Source organism: Xenia sp. Carnegie-2017, unplaced genomic scaffold, assembly GCF_021976095.1.
Source record: "Xenia sp. Carnegie-2017 unplaced genomic scaffold, XeniaSp_v1 HiC_scaffold_58, whole genome shotgun sequence".
Classification (NCBI taxonomy): domain Eukaryota; kingdom Metazoa; phylum Cnidaria; class Anthozoa; order Malacalcyonacea; family Xeniidae; genus Xenia; species Xenia sp. Carnegie-2017.
In genome coordinates, this window is record NW_025813524.1 from 231,102 (window position 1) to 252,851 (window position 21,750).

Genomic DNA, 21,750 nt, shown 5'->3' on the forward strand with positions numbered 1-21,750 from the left:
CCCCCAAAGCAATATCAAACTATCATGGATTCATGATGGTGGACGATTCCCCACTCACCAATCCCTTTCTCCGTAAGACAACGGACGCTACAACAGAAGGTTGTAAACAGAATAAGTTTCAGTTTCAAATAAATTAAACAAGGAATTGATATTTCACTAAAAAGTAGAGTCCTTCATGATTTTTTTTATATACATATTAAATCATTCTTGGTTTGATAAAGCAGCTAATGATTATACAGAGTTATCATTCAGTGGCGAATCTAGGGTAGATCAACACATTATGCCAATCTACAATTGAAAATACTTCGAAAGCGACGTTGTTGGTTAGAAATTTCTAAACATAAAGATAATGCCAACGTGACTCATTGTAAATTATTTTTGATTGGAAAAAAATACTAACAGTAATATAAATTTCGACCTTTCCAGGTTCGGAACTGTTACCACCTCTCCTAGCATTCATTATATTATTTGGCCATTTCGAAGAAATTTCGAAACAGCAGATTTCTAATGCAAAATAGTCTGAGCGAGCTTACAAGTTTTTGGGCAAGTTACAAAATCATAAGAATACTTAGGCCATGTGCGAAGCACGTGCGTTTTATACCCCCTTCACAACCCACACACGTGGATTGTATTACCCAACAAGGATAATTGAATTTTTTCCCTCCTTCAGCTTACATCTGGGGAACTTACTTATCATACTTTTCCCACAGCGGCGACCAGTTCTTTCGCCAAAATTGAATTGATTGTCATTTTTCGCAATTCACCGTAATCCTACTCTCTTTCCATACTCCTTAAGTTCGACAGTTATCAATACGGGGACCCCGGATGAAGTAGCCGACCCAGAAAACCTATAATAATTTAAGCTGCTATTTCTGGGTAATGCCGCTACACTCGCACAACCCAGGATTTTCGACGCGAGCACGCGTTCCTCGCAGTTCTCCTGCGGGATATCCACAGTCAGAGAGCTTTCATTCATACCCGACAACTTCTCTGTGAACGAAGATAATTTAAGGTAAGTCAATATTTCTGTAATAATTTCATTTTACATGCATTTGTATAAGCAAGATAAAAATTTATAACCGCGATACTTACTTTGCAAAGTAAGAAAGTCATTTTCAGTTATCGGCCTCGCGTGAAGCTGTTCTCCCATCGGGCATTTCAACTTGACAGTAAACTTATCGGACTTCGTGCTGGTGAAAAAGCGAGATCAATTTGAACGCATGATAAAGTTTTGCTGCTAGGTATTCTAAATTATCCTCTTATGTTAAAGCTTGGGTCCTTATATACACCAGTCTAGTGTCTTCATTTGGAGAGATATGTTGAGTCCTTATGAGTTATCTGATGTTGAAACTTGAGTTCTTATAAACTCCAGTCTAGTGTCCTCATCAGGAGTGACGTAATGTTGAAACTTGAGTTTTATAAACTCCAGTCTAGTGTCCTCATCAGGAGTGACGCAATGTTGAAACTTGAGTTCTTATAAACTTCAGTCTAGTGTTCTCATCAGGAGTGACGTAATGTTGAAACTTGAGTTCTTACAAACTCCAGTCTAGTGTTCTCATCAGGAGTGACGTAATGTTGAAACTTGAGTTCTTATAAACTCCAGTCTAGTGTTCTCATCAGGAGTGACGTAATGTTGAAACTTGAGTTCTTATAAACTCCAGTCTAGTGTTCTCATCAGGAGTGACGTAATGTTGAAACTTGAGTTCTTATAAACTCCAGTCTAGTGTCCTCATCAAGAGTGACGTAATGTTGAAACTAGAGTTTATATACTCCAATCGAGTCGAGATATACACATTGACTTGTTTCTTATGCTAAATCCAATGACTTTAACGGAAATATTTTGATGATAAAAGATAATTAATAATTGATAAAACAGTAACGCGACATACCATATCTCAAAACTAACTGGTTGTATAGTATCCTTAAAATCTATCCCCATGCTCACGGTGACTGTAGAACCAATACCGATCGATTCTAAACAAGAGCAAAGCAACCCCATCCCAATTATTCACAGGTGATTTGCAGGTTAATATTTTTTCTAAGCAGACAACTCACCAATCTTAGGAAAATCGGCTATTTTCAAGCCGAGTCCCACTTTCTAAGACGAGAAAACAAACAGAGTCTCAGTAAGCACATTTCTACTAACGACTATGACTTAGAATGCAATTTACCTTCTCGCCAACGTGAATGTTTTCAACACATGAACTGCCGCTGTTAGTAAAAGTTATTTCAACGGCGACCATCGTAGTCGAATACAGACACGGACTCCGGGGGAACTTGTATTGAGCCTGCAATCCACGACCAGCCACCTTATTGAGCAGTTCATAAGTCCTCAATTGAGAGAAGTCCGTTACGACCTACATGAGAAAGTCGGCTTGAGCCTGATTTGATCACGTGTCATGTCATGCGCAATTCAAGTAGGCGATTGACTGTGTTGCTATTCATCTGTAGCCTTTCATTGTTATCAGTTGAAAAGGACCTCGTCCTTAATCTAGAGCATGCGCATTGAATACTTAACTCATCGATGTACCTTTTGCACAACCGCAGCAACTCCATTCTGTACGACCCCAAGGGAAAGTGTTTTCATATCGTCCACCAGCGAGGGAGAAAGAATGTTCTTATGTGCAGGACCATTTACAACAGGAGCCACAGGAACTATAAAAAATATTAAAGTATTTCGTATAGAGGAAAAAAATCAATCGGATTGGTGATTTCAGTGCCACAAGTTAAGCCGTTAAAGAGTGAGCTTACTATCTTCATCAAACGAAAGCAATTGATCAGTTGTTGGTGGCTTAGAAACTCGTTTATTCTTCGGAGCATCATCGGATTTCTTCGTTTCGACCTCAATATACAAAATATTGTGATTAATTAATTGCAGTTCATATGTGAAAAGCTGAATTATTTCTCGTTTTTCAAACAGTGGTATACATATCCTTTGAAAGTGTGCACAGTAATTTATCTCACTTTTTTCGCTGGCGTTTCTTGTTTAGCATCGTCACTCTCCTGTGACGAATCGCTTTCCGAGGACTCGGCGTCGCTATCCGAAGACTCTTCACTCGTTTTCGACTCGATGCTGCTCTGACTTTCTGATTTTTTTCGACTCTTTGCTCTTTCATTCCTTTCCCCTTCGACGTCGCTCTCTTGGCTTTCTGAAAAGCGAAATTGAATGACAAAAACTGAGGAGGGGGGAGGTATCAGAGGAAAATGAATGGCGCGGACGCTTTTAAACGCATGACGTTTTGCAAGAGATTTTTTTATTTATTTATTCCTTAATAAGTCTATATCACATACTATGGAGTAGACTTATGTTTATCCGACAGGAAGCAAACAGATTTTCCCTGGGGGGTTGCATTAATGTGCTGGCAAAGGTTTCCCGGAGCCCGGGGCTTTGCATTGTGAAGTTGTAAATAAGTTAAACCCTTATACTAAGTCTAACTGTTTGTCATTTTCAAGCGCACGATATTATAGTAGCCATTTCAAATTCTGGTGTGAAATAAGTACAATAGGGTACATTCTGGTACATTTCCACACTGCACCATCATGTAAAAACAAAATGAGGTCTTGTCATGAGTAAACTATGTGACCATACATGCCAAAGACAAGGTCAAACTACGAAAACTTGAGGCGGAAACATTGCTTAAAGTAAATATTTAATCAGAGGAGCCATACAGCAATACACCATTAATGTACCCCACCATTCGTAGGGAAGGGAGGATTGTTTTCTGTCAATACGTATATTGCCCGAGGAGCCATGCAGCAATACACCATTAATGTACCCCACCATTCGTAGGGAAGGGAGGATTGTTTTCTGTCAATACGTATATTGCCTGAGGAGCCATGCAGCAATACACCATTAATGTACCCCACCATTCGTAGGGAAGGGAGGATTGTTTTCTGTCAATACGTATATTGCCTGAGGAGCCATGCAGCAATACACCATTAATGTACCCCACCATTCGTTGGGAAGGGAGGATTGTTTTCTGTCAGAACGCATATTGCCTGAAGAGCCATGCAGCAATACACCATCGCGAAAACCCCGGTATTTGTAGGCAAATATTGTGCTGGTAGCGATCTATATTTTCTATGACTGTGAATATAACGGTACCATAGATATCAGTTTTAACAGCATACCACTTGATCTCTTACCTGTTTCCGATCCAGGTAAAGACTCCATGCTAGATTTACTGACGCTCTCGCTGCCTTCATCGCTCTCACTTTCACTTCCGCTGCTTCCACTTGAACCGGAGCCTGTGGGAACACGATGCAAAAATAGGCACGCAGTGCGTACAAAAGGGTAGCCTTGCTTAACACAAATGATTTATTCAGCCAAACTGTGCATATTTGGTTACATATGTATATATATAAGCTTGAAGATTGGTAACCAAGCATTATTGTTGAAATTAAATAAACTTAATTACGCGTCCAGTAGGAAAAGACTTGGGGGAAGAACGCACCTGATTCAGATTCACTCGAGTAAAATGTAGACTTTTTCTTTGATCTTGACTTCGATTTAGATTTCTCCCACAACGGCTCGACCTACATAAACATATCGATAAAATGTTGAATCACACAATCAAAACATAATCATGGGATATGAACGATCACAAACCTCGACGTTTCTAACAGAGGGATCGGGAGGGACCTCGGGGTATTCGGGAAGTTCTTGATAGCCAGACGCTCGTGCGTTTATGAGATGAGAGAGAGAGCCGACGATGAACTCACCATGACCTTATAGAGAAGAACATTAGCTGCATGGATTGACACTAGATACTACAGCATATACAGAGACCTAAGAGGCAATGCTTGATCTTTCCTAATAAAGATACTAGACAACTCAAGTTTCAACATCACTACTAATGAAGAGACTAAACTGAGATACATAAAGACTCAGGTTTCAACATCATATCCTTCCTGGTGAGGATACTAGACTAGAATGTAGGACTCAAAATTCAAAATCAAATCACTCCTAATAAAAACACTACACTGAAGAATATATTGGAGTGAAGTCGTAACATCAGATGACTCCTGATGAAGACACTAGACTGGAGTGCACAAGGACTCAAGTTTTAACATCAGATCACTACTAATGAAGACACTAGACTGGAGTGCATAAGGACTCAAGTTTTAACATCAGATCACTACTAATGAAGACACTAGACTGGAGTGCACAAGGACTCAAGTTTTAACATCAGATCACTACTAATGAAGACACTAGACTGGAGTGCATAAGGACTCAAGTTTTAACATCAGATCACTACTAATGAAGACACTAGACTGGAGTGCACAAGGACTCAAGTTTTAACATCAGATCACTACTAATGAAGACACTAGACTGGAGTGCATAAGGACTCAAGTTTTAACATCAGATCACTACTAATGAAGACACTAGACTGGAGTGCATAAGGACTTAAGTTTTAACATCAGATCACTACTAATGAAGACACTAGACTGGAGTGCACAAGGACTCAAGTTTTAACATCAGATCACTACTAATGAAGGCACAAGACTGGAGTGCACAAGGACTCAAGTTTTAACATCAGATGACTCCAGATGAAGACACTAGACTGGAGTGCATAAGGACTCAGGTTTTAACATCAGATCACTACTAATGAAGACACTAGACTGGAGTGCACAAGGACTCAAGTTATAACATCAGATGACTCCAGATGAAGACACTGGACTCAAGCATTTAACAGCCTTGACTGAAGACCTTCCTTCACCTTTGAAAGATGACTCTAACACGGGAGGTGGTTTGGAAGCCAGCAATATCTTCTTGGAGTGTTTAACAATCTGTCCCACCTGAAATACACACGAGAACAAATAAATCGACGCCATTGGAACATGTCATTCGAGTGCTATATTATACATTAAACAAAGTATTCGTAAAAAAAAGAACCGCTGTCCAAAACAAACCGAAGTTAATAACTGTAAATCACATTCTAATGGCAAAAGTTTCTCCATTTACTATTGGTTTGAAGATGCTAAAATCAAACTTTCGATATTATAATAGTTTAAATTTATAGCTCAAAACCAGTGTAGTAAGGAAGTTCATACTTGGTAAATATGGTATACGTTATAATAATGGTAAATAATTTAATTTCGAAACTTTGGACGACGAAGTTCAAATCTCGATTGGTTCATTAAAATTTCTTCAACGCAATAAAAACAAACAGGAAATATAGATATGTTTCTTATCTAATAAGTGAATGCCTTAGATAAATTATATTAGATAAAATACAACCCAGCCAATGATTGAATATTTGAGATAAAACACAACCTAGCCAATGAGTGAATGTCTTAGATAAAACACAACCTAGCCAATGAGTGAATGTCTTAGATAAAACACAACATAGCCAATGAGTGAATGTTTTAGACAAAATATGACCTAGCTAATGAGTGAATGCTTTAGATAAAACACAACCTAGCCAATGAGTGAATGTTTTAGACAAAATATGACCTAGCTAATGAGTGAATGCTTTAGATAAAACACAACCTAGCCAATGAGTGAATGTTTTAGACAAAATATGACCTAGCCAATGAGTGAATGCTTTAGATAAAACACACCCTAGCTAATGAGTGAATGCTTTAGATAAAACACAACCTAGCCAATGAGTGAATGTTTTAGACAAAATATGACCTAGCCAATGAGTGAATGTTTTAGATAAAACACAACCTAGCCAATGAGTGAATGTTTTAGACAAAATATGACCTAGCCAATGAGTGAATGTTTTAGATAAAACACAGCCTAGCCAATGAGTGAACGTTTGAGATGAAATATAATCTATCCAATAATTCAATGTTTTCGATAAAATATACAATAAAAAAGTTCTAAAATTAAACCTTCTCTCCGGGAAACACAATGGGACGTAAAAATCGCGCTCGATCCCTTATATCGTAGCTCTGGTCATATTTGGCGAGATTTAATACATATTGACACAACTGCTGAGTCTACAGAAATAGAAGTGGTACGCAGCTTAGTAAGTCAAGCTACGACTAGAAGTGTGAAAAAAATAAAAAATATAAACAGTATATTAAGTAAAAAAGTAAATGGTTTGAACCCGGGAGTATCGTTACATGTTTATAAATGTAGATCATCCAGGTTAGTATAGTCCTGAGAAGGACTGTTCTTGTTGTTGTTGACTGACGTTTCGACAACCTTAGCGGTAGTCATCTTCAGAGTCAAATGAGGAGTAAACGTCAGGTTAGCCGTATTTGTTATCTGGTTCTTACGTCATTGTATTGTGTGTACAGGAAATGTGTGGGTGTCAATTGTGTATAACCCAATGTGGATTAGTGTGAAGTTTAATGTTTTTAGTTGATCGTTTGTTTGTATTGTGCACCTTACAAACGATTTATTAATAAGTATAAACGTGTTCAGAAATCAGTTGGTAAAAACTTGAAATTTAAGAAAATTCTAAGTTTGGAAAGTTTCAAGAAAACACAGTCCAACCTGTATTAAGCGCGCCGTATTAAACGGTGGCCGTATTGTACGAATCCAGACTAGAACCCCTCCCCTTCCTCCTCACCCAACCCAGGAATAGATCTCACCATCATGGATGTATTCCTGAGTTGCTGCCAATATATAAATTTATCACCCTAATTCATAATTATAAAGTATTTTCTTCAAGTGGCAAACCTGGTTTGGATTGATTAGAATTAATTTCGCACCAAGATTGATGATTTGTAATTTCACAATATCCTCCTGAAAACAACGGAAAAAACATTAAAACACTCTTTTAAAAAAACATTTGTCGAAAAACATGAAGAAATTTCGAGACAAGTTATGCCGAAATGTTGAAATCCATAACTCACAAACCTCCTTTGTGAATGACTTCGCGGCTATTCGCAGTACATCCGGGGCAACTTTTGGAACACGTTCCGCATATTTACCGACGAGCCAAATGATACTGGCACGAGCCATGGGAACCTGCGTGGAACATGGGGAGTAATGTCTTGAAGATTGGGAATAATGCTTGGAAGATAGAGAGTAAAGCTTGGAAGATAGGGAGAATGCTTGGAAGATAGAGAGTAATACTTGGAAGATAAGGAGTAATGCTTGGAAGATTGGGAATAATGCTTGGAAGATAGGGAGTATTGCTTGGAAGATAAAGAGTAATGCTTGGAAGATCGGGAGTAATGCTTGGAAGATTGGGAATATTGCTTGGAAGATTGGGAATAATGCTTGGAAGATAGGAGTCATGCTTGGAAGATAGGGAGTAATGCTTGGAAGATTGGGAATAATGCTTGGAAGATAGGGACTAATGATTGGAAGATAGGGAGTAATGATTGGAACAAAGGGAGTTATGCAAATTATAAAGATTACATACCGTAATTTTATTCAGTATTTTCGTCATTTGTATGATTATTTGAGATTTATCTTTATGCTAAAAGAAATGAATAACAGCCATCCATCATAATACGTACGTTTATCGCAATCAAGATAAAGACAACGACAAAATTACCTTTAATTGTAATAATTTTTTTATCATTACAACGCTTTCAGCCACCACCGTTTCTAAAGTAAAGAAATTGACGTCTGACATGTATACATCAACTTCAACAAGATAAATTTTCATTCATTTGTAAATCTAAATGAGGATCCAAGGATAGTGCAGAGTTTAAAAAAACACACTACATTTTGACTCGTAATTTCAATTAACCATAACATGTTTTGCACATTTATTTGATTACGGTATCAACTTCCGTTTCATTTTTATTACTAGGCCTTTAATGACCGAGCGCGAGGTCTTTACGGAGAAATAACGGACCGAGGTCTTTTTGTACAGACCGAGCCCGTAGGGCGAAGTTTGTACAAAAAGACTGAGGTTCGATATTTCTCAGTAAAGACCGAGAAAGAGAGGTTATGAAAAGGATTATTACATGGCATTATTTGACCTGAAACGAAGCTTGCTTTCTTTCTCGTCCTTGCTGTTTTTACCCGTCCGCTTTCACTTTTCTAGTTTTCGTCCATAAAAAATAAATTGTTTCAAATTGTATCGTCTGGATATTTAAACTGTTTCCAAGTATTTTTCCCTCGAATCTCATTCCTAAATGATTTTGTTTCGTTTATTTTGCGTTTTGCTGTTTGCATTACGAAGTTTGTTTACACTTGACTGTAAAATTACGCGTTTATGGACCTTGGTCCATTACGGGAAAATAATGGACCAGCAAAAATGTTTCTGAGCCAATCAAAGCGCGCCATTTTGCCATACAACAATGCTTTTAATAATAATAACGTTATTATGCATTGTTGGAGATTTGCATCCGTAAATTTCATTATGAAATCAACAAGCCCATTGCCAAACGTAAAAATAGTGTAAAAAACACTTGGTATAAAATGAAAAAAAGCGAAAAATCCAAGTTTTAAAGATCTCGCGTTGGCCTGTGCGTACATTACAATACCAATTTTGCTTCAGGGTGATTATAGTTTTTGTGAACAAAGCCTGCTTTGAAGAATATTTAACAGCAATTCCCAAGATCGGTTAAAAAGCTATTTGTAACTTACTATTCCTATTGCATAGATAGCAGTTAACCAGACCAGTTAAACAGGTATTGTTATAACTTATCCTTCCTATTGGATAGCAATCTAACTCGACCGGTTAAACAGGTATCTGCAACTTACCATTCCTATTGGATAGCAGTCTAACTAGACCGGTTAAACAGGTATCTGTAACTTCGGGAATGTTCGATGCACAACGGCCAATGGCTTGTATCGTCGACGCAACGAACTCTTTGTCCGAATTGTTGATGTAATTCTGCAACGAGAACGATGAGATGTAAAAAAGGCCAAAATGGGGCAACTACGTATGAAGAGGATAAAAGTATATATGATAAGAGTAAGTAGGAAGTTTTGTTTATTTGATCTTCCGTAATTACAGTGCTCGATGCGTTACAGCGGAGCATAATTATATTGTTAAGAAGAAAATTCACAAAACTACAATTTCATCTCGACAAGCCTGTTTCGTGATTTCTCACTCTTCAGGGGATAATAATAAATGAATACAAATGCATGTGTCTAACTATATATAGGTAGAACTACATACAAGCTAGGTGTACGATTACAAATTACATTAAAGTGCCTTGAGTCTATGGCGACAAGAGGAGACAAGTTCGTTACGTTTGTTGAGAGATGATAGTTGTGGTTGGTAGGTGATGAAGAATTTTTCTTTCAGGCATAGGTTGCATCTTTTGTTGGCGCTGTTGTACGGTTTGCTGTGAGTAATGATGTTCCATGAGATATCGTGAGCGATGTTGTTGTCTTTAAGTGTCCATATGTGTTTACTGAGTTTGGTTAAGTTTCTTAGTTTTTTGTGGCGGAAAGAGGCAGTTGGGTTCCTGTGTCGAGTTTTAAATTCTTTCTGTAAGTCCGATGTAGGTCTCAGTTGTGTTAGTGTCCAAACGTTTAACAGTTGCTTGGTAGATGACAGATGATTGTAGGTAGTTTTCGTTAAGTGGGCAGTTTTGTTTCTGTCGGAAGTTGCATGTTTTATTTTTTGTCTTTTTGTCATTGATGGTGTCATTAGTACTGTCAGGTGCTCTCACCTGATAAGGGTAAGTATGTATTTTGAAGGATAAAGGGCAGCTATGTATGTTCGTGCAATTAAGGGTAACTATGTATTTTAAAGGATAAAGGGCAGCTATGTATGTTCGTGCAATTAAGGGTAACTATGTATTTTAAAGGATAAAGGGCAGCTATGTATGTTCAAATAAGGGTAACTATGTATTTTAAAGGATAAAGGGCAGCTATGTATGTTCGTACAATTAAGGGTAACTGTGTGCGAAGAGATTAACAACTATATATGACTAGGATCAATTTTAAAGAGAGGAAAAGTTTTTAAGGTAAAGGAACTCTGTGGGAGGTGACGCAGAAACAAGAGGTTATTGACGACAAATATTGTAGCTCTTCAAACTATAACTGCAACTATACAAAGTAACGTTCAGAAAATACACAAATATCTTCAATATGACAGAATATTTAAAATTTCAAAATGGACAATTTCTTGAAACATCTCAACAAAAAATATTACCTGAAATTCCCGCAATAGCAACGTTATATTACTTTCCGAAGCGATGTTCGTCATTATTTCAAGCTAAAAAAATACAAAATACGGTTGAATATTCAAGATAATTCTCATGTTAAACACAGATACACGTGTATATTACATAAATTTTTTATCGTCTACAACAACTGTCATGGACTCTCTTTTTAACATAAATGTCTGCATGCTTAGTTTTGGATTCATTGAACTTTTTGCGGTAGATAAACAAGGGAATGTACGTTCAATCGTTTCCTAATGAGCATAATTCGTAATTTCCATTTATTTTCACTAAAAATAAAAACTTCCTTTAAGGGGCCGTTTACATGAGCCCTACAGGGAAGGTTGGCTCTTCCAAGCGAGATCTCGCGTGCAGTTAAATTTCCACATAAAATCACTCTTCGTTTACATGAGAGGAAGGCCAGCCTTAACAGCCGAGATCTTGCTATTGTTTACACGAAATCTCGCCATGTAGGGCTGAGAATGTCCAATGTAAACGCATTCAGCAGGACTAGCCCTTCCTGTAGGGCTGAAAATTCAAAGGATTTTCATGCCTGCGATAAGGCATCGCTTTTCAGCAATGGCGACAACAAAAGACATCAACATGAGCAAACAAACTTAGACAGCGTAAAAAATCAAAAGGCGACCACTATATTGGTTTGTTTTCAGCTATTTTGTATTTTAGCGCCGAAATTCGCAGTTCAAACAGAGCTCTTGATGTATGGCTAGAATTTGCATGTAAAAGAAAGGTAGAATACAACCCTAGAAAGAAGGCTAAACCTTTCCGCAGGGCTCATGTAAACAGCCCCTAAGTAGGTGATCATTTTACTAAACAATACAATAGTTTTAACACAGTATAAGCAGGTTTGCGGTACAACAACCAAATAAAACATGATTCAAAAAAAGTAAATCAGAAAACGGCCAAACAAAAATTCTTCAATGTGTGTACACATCGCCAAAACTTAAATAACTCCACAAGTAAGCATTTTAAGATTAGCGTTAAAAACAAAGACAAATGCGGAAGATTGATTGTTCAAAGACAAGAAAAAATTGTGTCAAGGGCACTTAAGCAGATCAAGTTAATGTACATCAGAGATGAGAAGTAAAATACATAAAGTCTGATATAGACATATAGTCAATCGTCACCTGCTTACCTTAAATGTTTTGATATGTTTTGAGTCGTTGGAATGAACGAAGAAACTTTTCAGATGCGCTTCAAACATTCCCTAGAAGATTTACAAATAAGGAATTTGCTTTAAACGACAGAAATTAAAACAATTTAGGCACATGCAACCAATGCAACGAAAGACTTGGAAATCAAATGAAAATCACCTTCCTTGTCGATGATAATGTTGCTATATTGCTAAGAACGACATATTGAACTTCTCTAAAGAAAAAACCATCCAGTATCATCAAAGAGGTCAGTGCCAAGTATTATTGATGACCAACGAAATCTGAGAGAACTGTTTTGTTCACTTATTGTGTAACTACATATTTTAATTATAACAGATCAGTGCAAAACCGAGATCGAAAGTCGAGAGTTTTCTCCAGCTCGAGAGTTCTCCTACTCCTCAAAGGTTTGCATAAGCCAGTGCAAACACGTAAAACATCGTTTATTTTTTTATAAAATAACAATAATGCGAAAAAGACAAATTTGAAACAAACGCTTTGACCTTTCCTCTAACACGTATTATGATTGATTTGTAAATTTTCTTTGATGCATTTAGTTGATTAAGCTCAGATCGGTTTGCATAGGCAAATGGAAATTCACTTCTACACCAATCAGCGTACGCGTTTTATTGTATTTATTCTATAATGATTAATATGAGAGCTACGTGATTGTGAAAGTTTGAGAATATTTGAATTTAAATGTAGAATATCACTGGTCGACAAAGATGCGTGGCAAGATCAACAAAACGATGCGCATTGCATATTTGGTCAGGATACTTAGATCGGCGAAAATAATAATCAGCTCGAGCATTGCAAAAGAAATAAACTTGAGTTTGTTAAAATAAGTCATTGATTTGAGGAGTAACTTACGAAGACTGGAAACTAGTTAGCTATCTCTACGGACTTACGTAATAGAATGCATGTCAACATATTGTGCGTCAATCAAAGTCTGGCAGCCATTTTTTGGGTCAAGAAAATGGAGGATTTTGTTGTTGTACAAATGCAACTTAGAACAAACGATAATACGTAATTACTGTAAACTAGAGTTTTTAAGTAAATTTGAAAACTTGTGATATGAAATGGCGTCTTTGCCTACGCGTGGACGCCCAAAATATGATGTTCAATAACATCGAGTTCGTTTACAGATGTACGTATGTATACAAAGAGTGGTAAAACAAAAAAAAACTTTGCTTGGATGGGCAGAACAGACGCACAGTGAATTTGCTTCTCCTTTACATGAAATCTTGGATGAAAAGAAACGTGTAGTTTGTCCTACCCCAATAATATCAGTGGCGGATAACTAATTACAAGGCCTGTAGGCTACGACAAAGCTGTGGGTCTTTAAGTAATATTTGTTCCTCCAAATAAGTTCAGTGTTTTGATGACGTTTGCGTTTTTTGCGTTCCATTGCTTTTGCATTTCCTGTCTTCTTTTTGTAACTCATATAGTGTAAACATTAAGGAACAAATTTAAAATTCAAACTGAGTAAGTCCCTTGCACTTTATGAGTTTTGTGCGTTAAGCATTAAAACAGTAGATCGTAAAGTTTCCAGCAGCATATATGGTCGAACTTTAGAACAAAAAGGCGAAAGGTAAATACAACGAGCGTCTTGAAAAGGCGGGCCTGTAGGCTTCAGCCTACTTAGCCTACTGCATTTGTATACGTCACTACGTGTATGCAGTCAAAATTCTTTTATCTCATTTTAGTATTTATTGGTTCAGTATAAAGCAAAATATGCGATGTTTACAAAGACGCTGAATTGTTTTGTAAAATGCTGTTGTAGATTGAATAAATGTATTTATCTACCACAAATTTGACAGGAAACTGATTACTTTTAAATATTTTGTTCACAGAAAGAACTCTGCAAAATTAATTTTGAGATCATCATGTCGAACACATTTATTTATTTTATTTGTAAAGTAAATAAAGAGATGGAAAACATGCTGACCTGATTTACAATACCATTATGAAATTAGGTATTGTTGGAAATCAACAAAAATGCATTTCTTAGAATCATATAAACGCTCACAAAGCAATTCAGAACTTAATTATATTCTAGCTACTTATAATGTTCGAAACACACAAAAGAGCCCCTATATTAAAAATCTCTACTTTTTGATTTTGAAAACAACTTAGATTGGTCTTATTTTTGGGCAGCATTTCCATAAAAACAACATTTTTCTATCCAATATTCCATAGATCAGAGGATTTAACCCGTGTGAGCCAAAAAGACGGAGAACATAAACAACGTAAAGATTAGTGGGTGAATTTGATAAAACAGTGTTGTTTATATAGAGCACGTCTACAACCAAAAAACAAGCGTGACCCACTGTGAAGCAGAGAACTGTGCTGACACAAACAATAAATGTCTTACTATGCCGATTATATCTTTGAAGACTTGAGCTGGTGGAGGATTGTAGATGAGAATGTGTCGGATTGGAGAGTGTTCGTAGTGCTTTTCTTTGTTTAATCAATGCTTGAGCAATTATGGAGTAAGTCACAGTCATGAAGATTATTGGGAAAATGTAGAAGCATGAATAAAACGCAAACAATTCGTAAATAAAATAACGAGCTTGAGGATCCACAATGCACTCTTCAAATGTCATTCCAACTGTCGTAACTAAGCCAATGATGTACGCTAAGCCACAAACGATTTTTATCTTTTGTCGACTGAAGGAAGGTTTCAATGGATGAACTATCGCACGATAACGTAGAACTGAAATGATCAACATCATAGATACTCCACTTATTTGAAAAAAAGTATCTATGCCACTTATATATGAGCAGTTTAACATAATTGGATTGCTTTTCAAACGGTGTTCAAAGATTTCAAAGAGAAATATACTCAATAGTACAAATGCGTCACATATTGCAAGATGCAAGACAAGAAAGTAGTAGTTCTTCTTTAACAGAATCTTTTGTTTTAAAATTGAAGCGATCACGAGAGTATTTCCAGCAATGCCAAGAACACATATTGCCACAACAATATCTTTCATTATTAATGATTTGTCTGGCCAACTTTGGAGTGCCCCACTTTCTTCTATTTCCCTGTTCAAATGTGATGATAAAATGTGTTTTCCGTAAATATTGAATGCTGCACCTCATCATTCACAGCTGTGTTTAATGGGGGCGTTCTTAAAACGAAACGTGTAAAAAACTAATCAAGTTTGCGTTGTTTTATTGGATGTGTAATATGATCTCTTAGACAAACTTTATTGGACTAAATTGGTTGACCATGTGAAGATATAATGAATTGCCGATAACATATTGATCTCATTTTTTGCGAAGTCAAACGATTGTTGAAGTCATCATGCCATCTGCTGACAGACTGAGATATAACTTTTGCAGGAATTTAAGTTCAAATATTTTAGAATAATAAAATCTATTTGGAGTCCGTTGTACGACATGCATACATGGACACCATTGAGATATTTCTGCATGTACAACTTAGAAAATGGTTATTAAACATAAATTTTAATAAATCAAATGACAAATGCAATTGAACACAGTAGTGTTAATAATAATTTCAAACGTTTGTGGAGAACGATATTATCGAACTTGAAAGTATTTTTAAATGACATTGTAACGATATGATCTTATAGAAATTTAATCAGTTATATGGCCAGTTATCTACTAAATGAACATGTTTTTAATTTGAATTTGTTCATATTTCTGCCTCATGTGAATCTCCAAAAGAACATCAGTTGTTTGTTGGGTATCACATGATAATATTTTCTCCTTGTACACATGATTAAAAATTAAAACATCTTACATTAGATGCCTGTAACAATGACTACCATCACAAAGTTTTTTTTATATAAAAATATTTACACAGATCTCGGTTTGCATGTGTTTATCTCTGAGTGTTAATGGTTTTCAACCTGTTCCTGTTTAACTTTGTTCGACAATTGTAATACTGTTTTAGCTACTTAAATGCATAAAAATTTCGGGCAAAAAATTCGAAAACAAAGTGGAGTGATAATTACTTGAATTTTATCAATTTTTTGAGCAGCTATTTCAGTAGTAATACAGTGCAGTATTTTTCTATCCAGCATTTTATAGATCAGAGGATTCAACAAATGTGACCTAAAAACACGGACAGCAAATGCAGTGTACATATTTGTAGAGGCATTCAATAAACGAAGAATATATGACTGAATCATTAGAGAAAGAGCATTATCTCAATTTTAGCGCATCTTTACAGCAAAATAATAAATATGACCCGTTTTTAAGTAGAGAACTGTGTTTACGCAGATGAAAAATGTATTACTATTTTGAGTATGTGTGATGAACTTAAGATGACGTTACGTTGGAATCCAGAATGTTCTCAGTGCTTTTCTTTGTTTGATCAATGCTCGGGTGATTATGGAGTAAGTCTCAATCTTGAATATTATTGAGAATATGTAAGAGCAGGTATGAAAAATGATCTACAAAGTAACTACTCTTTAACTGTCATTCCAACTGTCATTACCAACCATTGAAGTACATAATCCAATAGTATTCCCTTTGAATCAACGCCGTTAATGTAGATAATTCAAAGAAGTCTCACAAATCGTGTTCTTAAGCCAACTCTACTTTTAGCATAATGCAAATAACAATTTATATCGAGGTTAGTCGCCCGTTTTTGCCAGCAATGCGTATTGCGTAGCTACTGAAGTCACAGAAGTGTCATTTCAATAAATTGGAATCAATTTGTTTCTGTTCTGGAAATAACATGCTTTAATTGCTAAAGTCATATTGTAAAGAATAAGAGCAACTAATTGAAATTTTCATTCTAAATGACATTTAAATGATCCTGTGGCATTCAACTTGATTTCTTTTATATTTTTTTATTTATTTATTTATTATTATCTATTTTGATTATTTCTTTTGATAGTATGTCACGTGGTCAAAACTATAACAAGCCTACTAAAAAACAAATATAAACAAATAAAGAAAGGTGACCTATTGTTTATTGCTCAATTAAAATCTTATTTAGTCATTACTAATTGACCAATTTTCAACACGATGGTTATGACGAAATTGCATGTTTGTTACAACCGTTAAAAATGTTTGTTTGAACCATCTTTATTTGTCATTTCTAAGTGACCAGTTTTGCATATGGTTGTATTGACCATCGTAATTGGCAATTTCTAAATGACCAATTTTCCATATGATTGTTGACCAAATTGCAATAAATGCAAACATTAAAAGAGTCGTTCAACTATTGAGTTCTCATGTGTGGTCACCAAACCGTATCTCAACACTGTTTAGAGCGTTTGAACAGAACACTCAACAATGTCGAGATAAAGTATTCGCTCTTTACAGCGTATATTGTAGTAATTTACCTGGTCACTGAACCGTATATGTAGGTGTATATATATATACATGCAGTTGCTAGGCTTCAACATTGTATCCCATGATCCTACGTGTTATCATTTAAGGATGAGCATGCTTTCAGCGATTGCGCGCATCGTTTAAACATCATTCAACAAACGCAAAACAATGTTGAGCGCATTTTGTACGTACGTGTTGGGAGCATTTGTATGCAGCGTAACGACATATTCTAAACTACATGCAACAGACATTATCTTCAACCGAAAGAAGATTTGAAGCCAATCACACGATATAAACGATCACTGTTTTAAAATATGAATTATTATTTGACTTACCATCATGAGCCTTAGAATCATACGTCTACATCGCCAAAAATTCTTAGCGGTTAAAGTTAACAATTTGGCCAACAGTTCTTCTTTATAACATTTCCTTTTCTTTGAGATCAACTTTGTGGTGACGAAATAGTAATAAGTTCAAAATACAACGGTTGTCTCCTCTCATATAACGAATTAAAATGGTACTGTCTTCTTAGTTTGTTTTATTTTTCAGCATCCACTATAACTCGCTCAATAATCTTGTACCTGGTTTGGCAACCATTCTGCAAGCAAAGAAGTCAATCATAAGTTATAGCCACACTATAGAATAGTTGGTTTGTAAATAGAGGCTGTCGCAAAAAAACTGCTTGTATTTGAAATTATTCGACAATTAGAATTTCCTCGATTCAGGAATAGTTTATCCCTAAAGAGCAATAACATTAAAAGAAAACGTGTTTTGCATTTAACATGAGGGGAGACAGTAAGCGTATTTTAGCAAAATGAAAAGATAAAAAAGGTTTGCAAACGTTGATTTATTCTTCGTCGTCTACAACAAAATTTTAACAAAATTGATCAACCATTGCTTGTTTATTCCGAGAGCCAATCACATTTTGCACTTGATTAAAGCTAGCCAATAGCATTTCTTTAGTCCTATAGATCATGTACGCGTGATATTTGCAAACCTTGACTTCATCAATTTTGAATTTTCCAAATAACTGTGCTAAAAAAGAAAAGCATCTGGTTTGGCAGTCAAATTTTGGGAATTGTTTCAGTGTCAAATATGATGTGTTTATAAAAAAGCTCAATTGCTTTACAAACCGCTGTTGTATATTGAAAAAATATTTTTATTTAGGCAATTAGCTACTTGATGCTGCTGAAAATGATGATCTATGAGTAACAATGCTATAAAACCATTCAAAGCTAAAATATATTCTAGCGAGCCTGTTTTGCAACAGTAAAACAAGCTTGAATCATGAATGTTTGTTTTTTTTTTGTTCTTGAGGTTTACAAAGACTATTAGACAAAGAAGTGGGATTTTTCTATTCAACATTCTTTTCTTCGTTTTTTTCTTCTTTTTTTTTCTTCATAAAACGGAAAGTTTTATGTTGGGCAATAACATTTATATTAAAACTTCGTTCTCCCTCTGGCAAATCTATAGTTTAATTATTTCCCAACAATTGTCAAACACGCAGAATATTTCTCACGTTTGTTTATTAAAATCTCATTGGCTTAACCATGCATTATTAACATAGTATGCGCATGCATGGCGATGATCAAACGGTAAAACAATTTAATGAAATATCCTTCATACCGATGGGTTGAATTCGTGTTTTAGAATGTGTATTTTACGAACTTGACTTTCAATCTAAGCCTTCTACCTGGTTTACTTTATATTTGAGAAGTCGAGGGCATGCCAGATATATTAGCCAGTTCTCTCGCGGTGTCTTTTGAAAGCTGTTTCTGTAAAAACAACAATAAAATTGTCCTAAGATAAAACTGAAATTACTATCTCGCTCAATTTGAATTAACATAATGCACTTTTTAAGGATTTTGTTCTATTCTATCCCAGTTCATAAAAGATGCTTGATGAATCTACACCACAAGGCCAAGTATGAAGGATTGGTGAAAGTTTTGCAAAACAAGTGACGTTTATGAGACTAAAATAACTTGATTGATGGTCAGCCAAGTTTGCATATAGTATTGCATAGCATCTTTAAAATCAGCACAAGGTAAATTCAACAATAAATTCTCATGTTACAACTAGCTAATTTACCAAGTAATTGCCTCAGAAGCAAAATAACCATTTGGGGCAACACACCCAAAATCACCAATAAAATTTATTTCAAAATACAGCACACCCCTTCCCACAAAGCCATTCTACATAATCATCATACATCCATTGCTGTTTTAGTGCATACTTCTTCATGCATTAAAGAAATAGAAACTTACCTTTAGAAACATCATGTTGGTCTATGGCCAAACAACGCTTTCCATTTATGATAAATATTTTTTAAGTTCTTGAAAACTACATATTACACAAAACGAAGAATGATTCAATTGAGGTTTTTTGAGAGTAAACATGAATATAAACAATTTGGGAGGAGGGATCAATATTGACATATACGTAATTAATTTATGCTTTATCCCTTGTCGACTGTATTCATAGGTATTACATGAATACATTAGCAGTTATATGAAAGCAATGAAAATTAAATTTGTCACAAACCTGTAAGATAAGATGAAGCTTAGTTGTCCTTCCTTAAGCAATTTTGTCACTTTAGTCATTCATGTTCATTGCAATACTTGTTCTACATGAGTCAGAAATTATCAAAAACACATATACATAAATTTGCCTTAAGTGAGCAAACAAGCATGAAATAAATATTGCATAGACTTTAAAAAATTACTTATTTGAACGAACATCTTGTGGTAAGATTTAAAGCTGTGGTTTAAAGGAGTGTGCACTTTGCCTGGTTTTAGTGGGTGAAGGAGAGGAACCAAGTAGTTGCACTGCAAAATATTTATACGTTACCTATGACAAACAATGTTCAAAGCAAAAGCAAGTGATTTTTCATATTCAGTAAACTTCCAAATGCATCAGTCAATCATGGCATATAAGAAAAAGAATTTATTAAAACAAGGTGCAATAACACTGCAAAAATCACCATCAAAATTTACTTTAAAGAACAGAGCACACCTCTGTCAACATAGCCCCTCTACACACACTACCTTACATTCATTGGTGTTTTAACACATACTATTTCTTGCATCAAAGGAAGACAATCTTAACCACATATCATGGAATTTAATCCATATATATATTTCCGCAATTTCTGACTATTCTGGGAGTTGGAGGTATAAAGGTATTGACAGACACTGTAAAGAAAACAAATTAATTTTCTTTATATTATTTGGCTGCTTTGAATAAGCCATTTCAAGATTTTAAAAGTAAGCCTTTCAGCCTTGATAATTGCATTATAAGAGGTAATAGTGAATTTCAGTGATACTGTATTACTTTCATACTCAAACAATATAATAAAACAGAAGTCTGCGTTAAAGTATAATGGTTTATCAGCACATATATATGTGAGTAAACTCTTAAATAGCCTATAAATTAATTAAATATAACGGTGATAACGTGAATATGTTAGGAAAACACTTAACCATCATATTGTCGATGTTGAGTTGTTGACTCAAATTAAACAATAGGTATCACTAATCACACTAACAATTTATGCTCTACGTAAATAAAACAAAGATGCCATAGTCTTTACAAACCTTTTTGAGAATCCGCAGTAAATCCAAAAGATCAGGAGATTGAAAACATCAACAAACATCAGGGTTGGCCATTCTTCTTTAATTAAATCTTCTTTAATCTTCTTTAAATAATTAAAGAAGATTTCAAATTTGTCTCAAAATCTTTATTGTTCATTAATGTTGATAACACAAGGTTGATATATTCATTCATTAATTAATTGCACTTCATGTTGTGCGACCATTGTGGCTTGAGTATCATACAAGTGGTCAAGTTTATATGTAAAGGTAATTTTACTTAATTATGCTGTTTTATTTATACCTTTAAAAAGAAAATATAGATCAAATGTGAAAAAATCAAAAAAGGATATGGAAAGTTTGGAATGTAGTTCACTGTCATTGGATTCACTAGACTATTGTCAGCTACACGCGCATATATCATAATCTATTGCTAGATCAACGATTCGTACTAAATGATTCGTCGAATAAATGAAGAAATATAGAAAGCTTGTTGCTACATCATCAGTCATAGTTTATCTGAGAGAACATCTATGTCTTCCATGATTGAGTTGCTGAACACCAATTGATTATAAAGTCTTTTTATATGAAACCAAAGGTGAAGTTATTTGTAATACTTTTATATTCTCTTTTATTCCACT

At 35.2% G+C, this 21,750-nt stretch overlaps 1 protein-coding gene across 1 annotated transcript; it reads right to left on the reverse strand.

Annotated features, from left to right (window-relative positions):
- Positions 1 to 760: 760 nt before the first annotated feature.
- Positions 761 to 21,279, reverse strand: LOC124456624 (AP-3 complex subunit beta-1-like). Its single transcript, XM_047007021.1, has 26 exons — positions 21,116 to 21,279; positions 20,596 to 20,713; positions 20,064 to 20,347; positions 19,787 to 19,862; positions 19,216 to 19,297; positions 17,858 to 18,120; positions 12,191 to 12,262; positions 11,028 to 11,090; positions 9,623 to 9,755; positions 8,463 to 8,515; positions 8,328 to 8,384; positions 7,817 to 7,927; positions 7,637 to 7,702; positions 6,841 to 6,948; positions 5,721 to 5,799; positions 4,610 to 4,728; positions 4,455 to 4,536; positions 4,147 to 4,248; positions 2,965 to 3,149; positions 2,752 to 2,842; positions 2,531 to 2,655; positions 2,172 to 2,357; positions 2,056 to 2,098; positions 1,890 to 1,974; positions 1,093 to 1,190; positions 761 to 990 (listed from the first exon to the last, which is right to left on the reverse strand). Exons 6-26 carry the CDS (start codon positions 17,876 to 17,878, stop codon positions 761 to 763), a joined length of 2,109 nt encoding a protein of 702 aa, XP_046862977.1. The 5' UTR covers positions 17,879 to 18,120; positions 19,216 to 19,297; positions 19,787 to 19,862; positions 20,064 to 20,347; positions 20,596 to 20,713; positions 21,116 to 21,279.
- Positions 21,280 to 21,750: the final 471 nt, after the last annotated feature.